Here is a 5,151-nt window from a genome sequence, read left to right on the forward strand (position 1 = left end):
GAAGCCCACCACTCTGTGTAATGCTTCTTGGTTCCACTGTCTCTCAGCCAGGCGTCTCTGCCAAAGAGGTGCAGTGCAGGGATCTCACGTCCAAGGGATCTCAGGTCCAAGGACGCACTCCGCTTCACCTCCAGCTCTTCTCTCTTGATGGCAGTGAGATCCCCCCTCCCACCTCTAGGAGGGTGCATTTTAAGCCTGGCAGAGTGACAAAACTAACCAATCCCAACATCAGAATTCTACACACCTTATTTGCACGGTCCCACCCAGTAATCTGGTGGGAGTTACAAAGAGTAAGGCTAGAAAAGCCATACCAAGTAATTCACTGCTCCAAAGAGGGCCACTGTCCCATTGAAAGTGAGCCTACCCACCATCAGTTCCTACTCCATGGAGCTCTCAGCTCTTTGGGTAGTGAACTACCAACTGCAGGGAAACCCCTGTGATGGGTAGAACAATGTCCCCAAAGATGCCCATATACTAATCCCCAGGACCTGTGCACATGAGGTTACATGGCCAAATGGGAGAGGAGGTTGTAGGTGGAGAGGGAATCCTGGGTCGTGGGGGACCCAGCATATAATCACAATCAGCCCCTTTAGAAGCAGAAGAAGGAGACAGAAGAGAGAGGTTTGCAGATGCTGCACTGTGGGCTTTGAGGGACCTGAGAGCCGGGGAGTGCCAGGGGCTCTAGAAGCTTCAAAAGGCAGAGACCTGGGCTCTCCCCTAGAGTTTCCCGAAGGGACACAGCCCTGCTGACACCTTGGTCTTAGCCCAGTGAGGCCCGTGTGGCACTTGTGACAGCCCTGAAGTGGAAGCTGAGTTTGTGGTCATGTGTTACAACAGCAACAGGAAACCAGTGAGAGCCCCCAAGCCTGAGGGGGAGGAGGGTCCACAGGGTGGACAGGTGTGCAAGGTGGAGCACGCTCCGTGTCAGATCATTTCCATCATATCAAACAGGGCACCAGGAAGAGCCCTTACCTGGTGGCTGAGCTCCCGTGCTGCTGCTGTCGAGTGCCATCGAGTCGTTCCAACAGAACGAAACCCTGCCCGGTCCTGCGCCAGCTCCCAGTCCTTGCCGTACCTGAGCCCATCGCGGCAGCCGCTGTCAGTCCATCTCATTGAGGGCCTTCACCTTTTTCACTACCCTCCACTTTACCAAACACGACATCCTTCTCCAGGGCATGGGCCCTTCTGACCACATGACCAGAGTAGGTGAGACGAAGTCTGGCTGCTCTCACTTCCAAGGAGCATTCTAGCTGTACTTCTTACAAGACAGATGTGTTCATTCTTCTGGTGGTCCATGGTGTGTTCATTATTCTTCGCCAACACCATAATTCAGATCTGTCCATTCTTCGGTCTTCCTTATTCGTTGTCCAGCTCTCACACGCATAAGAGGCAATTGAAAATATCACGGTTTGTGAGCTGAGCTGAACATTTACATTAGGTAGATACGCTCCTTGGAGAGATTGATCATGAGAGAATAGAAGGGTTTGCACAGGGAGGCAGGAATGCATGGGAGGGAAGGACACAGGGAAGAGGTAACTGTGGGGAGAAGGTGGCAAGAGAGCTGTTGAATTGGGAGAAATGGCCATCAATGTCATGAGACAAAGTGTACGTGAACTGCTGTATGGAAGATGAATTTACTCTGTAAATTTTCACCCAAATCACAATGAAAATTGTTTGAAAAAGAAAAATACAAAAACCACACACGAAAAAAATCATGGCTTAGGTTAGTTGGACCTTCATCCTCAAAGGACACCTTTGCTCTTTAACACTTAGAAGAGGTCTTTTGCAGCAGATTTGCCCAGAGCAGTATGTCGTCTGACTTCTTGACTGTTGCTCCCATGGGTGTTGATTACGGATCCAAGTAAAATGAAGTCCCTGACAACTTCAGTCTTTATGGAAGCAGACCGCCTCATCTTTCTCTCATGGAACAGCTAGTGGGTTTGAACCACCAGCCTTTTAATTCGTAGCTGAATGCTTTAACCACTGTGCCACCAGAGCTCCTGGTGGTCCTGTAGGCCTCTGGACAGCCAGGTGTATCTAACAGTGAGCAAATTAAAGTGCTCATGGGCCACCTTCAAGGACACACCTTCCTAGAGCAGTTCCCCACCCTTGTCATGGAGACACAATTCAGGAGAGACTTGGGGAAGAGGCGGAGGTCAGCAAAAACTGAGATGACACCGTTCAGGTGAAAACAGCAGGAAGAAGAGAGAAAGCAAATACCTTCAGTGGTGGTGAAGGTTGTGTGTCAGCTTGGCTGGGCCTGGTTGAATGGCGGGGCAGCTGGTGGTAGTTACTCCCCATGATGAGACTGGCAGTCAACTCCATGATGGGATCTACCACAAGGAGCTGAGTAGCTGCTTTGGGATGTGGTCTGCTTCCCGTATGTAAGAAGCAGCTTTGGGAACGGTCTCTAGCTTACGGCACGCTTGAACCCTGCATGTAGCTGTGTCATTGTTCAGCAGCCTGCCATGCTCTGCCGACCGTGGGACTTACAGTGGACTTGAATCAATGGCCTGCCATGTGGTTTGGTAACATCGGGACTGTGCCTTTTCCCCTGTCAACCTTGGGCTTTTCAGCCTCAGCAGCCAGCAGCTGCCTGAGTGAGGAGAAGCCTCCAGCTTCAGTGGCCGGGAGCAGGAGGCAGAGCTGAAGTCCGAGGTCGAGGGGCTTTCACCCAGCCCCCAGAGCCTGGCAGTTTGAACTCGGACTTAAAGCCTCCAAACTGTAAGGGAATAAACTCCTGTTTGTTCAGGCATCCCATTTGTGGTATATTCCTGTCAGAGTGGCACTAGGGAAGCAGAACACCTTCCTGTCTTGGAAATGGCCACCTGTATTGTTCTCTGGAGCAATGACGTCAGAGCCATGCACCTTCAAAGCCGTGATTTTAGGCAATTCAAGAAGTGTTGCTTGGGGTGTGTATACTCACCGTTTGGGTGGTGCACAGTGAAGTGCTCGATCACTAACTGACAGGTTGGCAATTGAATCTACCCAGAGGGGTGGAGACATACTTCTGAAAAATCAGCCTTCAGGAACCCTGTGGAACAGTGACACACGTGACGTCAGTGTGAGTCAGCATCGACTCATTGCCACCTGGTTTAGTTGTGGTTTGTTACACAGGCAGACTCAGAGATACCGGGGGTTCAATTCCAGACCAGTGCAATAACGCAATTGTACAATAAAGCAAATCACGCCAAGTTTTTGGTTTCCCAGTGCATTTAGAAGTCAGTTACACTAGACTGTAGTCTGTTGAGTGTGCAGTGGTGTTATTAACATTCCCTCCAGGCCTGGAACTGAACTCATTCCCATGGCTTCCAGCCAAACAACAGATGGGTGTATGAGTGAAGATTCACATCGGGAAGATACACGCCTTGGAACGATCAGTCAGGAAGAGCACCAGGGCAGTGTTTGCACAGGGGACAGCTCGGGGCAGGAGTGCACAGGGAAGGAGGACACGGGGAGGAGGGAACCGCAGGGAGGAGGCGGGAAGAAAGCTGTTACCTTGTGGGGAATTGCAGTCAACGTCTTGAAACACAATGTGTATGAACTGCTGAATGGAAAATAAATGGGACCTCAGCTAACTGTTTTCTTGCTGTTTCTTTTTACTGTTAGACTCCATCCCCAGAGGGGCTAGTGCTGCCGTGACTTCCAACAGTTACCCCAAGAACCCGCAGCTCCGCGCCTACCACCAGAAGATTGACAGCAACCTGGGTAAGGCTGACGGCCGCACCAGCACGCAGATGCCACATGGGCCTGGCTCTCCCCTCCCCACATCAAAGCCAACATCATGGCTTCACCATGCCCACTTCACCCCCGAGCATCCTATAGCCTGCCCACCTATCCCCCCTCCTGAGAGCCATGCCCACCTCCCCGGGGGCTGTGACACTAGTCTGAGTTCAGCCGGCCTGGACACACCACCGTACTCTGTCCATGTCAGCTGGCAGCACAAGACCATGGTCTCCCTCTCTGGGAGGTGGGGACGGGAACAGAACCCACACCTGACGGATGTCAGCAGGGTTACGTGCACCTGACCCATTCGCTGCCTAGCTGCCAGAGTACATGTACTACACCCTCTGCTGGCCGCCCCTCGCACTTGGAATACCACCCAGGCCCCTTCCCCAGCCTCTGACCCCCCTTCCCCACAGGGCTCTCCACCCCATCTTGCCCTCATCGCTGCTGGCTCACCACGGCCCCCTCGCTGCGGTCTCCCTGGCCTCGGGACCTGCACCCTAGCGACTCCTCCACTGCGGTGCCCTCTGCCTCCTGCCCTGTTGAGTCCCTCCTTAAAAATGGAGCCTCCTGTCCTCTTCCCTGTGTGCACTGTTGGATCTGCTGGGTTCCCTGTTGTCTTGTTGCTGACATTAAGCCCCAGGAGCTCAAGGACATGGCCACTTTGTCCTCCAGCCTGCCCCGCAGCTTTGCGGCAGGCGCCTGACAGCCACTGCCTGATAGTGTGAATTTCAGGATGAGTGGCATGTGTGGAACATAGAGTTGTCCTGCAAGAAGTCCCCACGGCACCCCAGGGGTATCTCCCATGTGCTGCTCCCCCACACCAGGAGCCACCCCAAGGCTGCTGGGCTGCCCATTCAGTCTCCTGGCCCCTTGTGGGAGCCCCGCTGAGCACGTGACACAGATTGCAACATTTCAGGTTTCCAGAGGAGTGTCATAGGAGACTAAACATGAACCCAGGAGGAAGCGTTATCGGGGTGTCAGTGCCCACCTGTGAGGGGCAGGGAAGCACCCTCCCCTGGCTCATCCCAAGCTGCCCCACCCCTGCACCTGAGTGAACACAGGGCACAAGCACAGGTCAGAGGCCCCTGTTTTCCTTAAGTGCCATGTCACCTGGGTGTCTGAGTACACACGTACATTGTGGAAACTGGTAGAATTAGGTCAGTGCCATGAGGTTAAAAAGAGCTCTGGTGGCACAGTGGTTAAGCGCTTGACTGCTAACCAATAGGTTGGTGGTTCAAACCCAGCAGCTACTCTGTGGGAGAAAGATGAAGCAATCAGTCGGCTTCCATAATGGTTATGGCCTTGGAGACCCTCTGGGGCAGTTCCACTCTGTCCTCCAGGGGCGCTGTGGTCAGAATGGACTCCACAGCAGTGGGTGTGGTTTGGGCTTTGCTTCTGTGAAGACTGACAGCCTTGGAGACC

The 5,151-nt window shown here is 53.2% G+C and overlaps 1 protein-coding gene across 1 annotated transcript in view; it reads left to right on the plus strand.

Annotated features, from left to right (window-relative positions):
• The window catches only part of SNAP29 (synaptosome associated protein 29), a 34,355-nt gene that overhangs the window by 24,930 nt on the left and 4,274 nt on the right, over positions 1–5,151 (plus strand). Inside the window, exon 4 of the mRNA XM_042782904.1 lies at positions 3,610–3,708. Coding sequence (XP_042638838.1) covers positions 3,610–3,708 — 99 coding nt within the window. The remainder of the gene's footprint in view (positions 1–3,609; positions 3,709–5,151) is intronic.

This window comes from Orycteropus afer, unplaced genomic scaffold, assembly GCF_000298275.1.
Source record: "Orycteropus afer afer isolate SDZICR_OR568_19922 unplaced genomic scaffold, OryAfe1.0 scaffold00502, whole genome shotgun sequence".
Lineage (NCBI taxonomy): Eukaryota > Metazoa > Chordata > Mammalia > Tubulidentata > Orycteropodidae > Orycteropus > Orycteropus afer.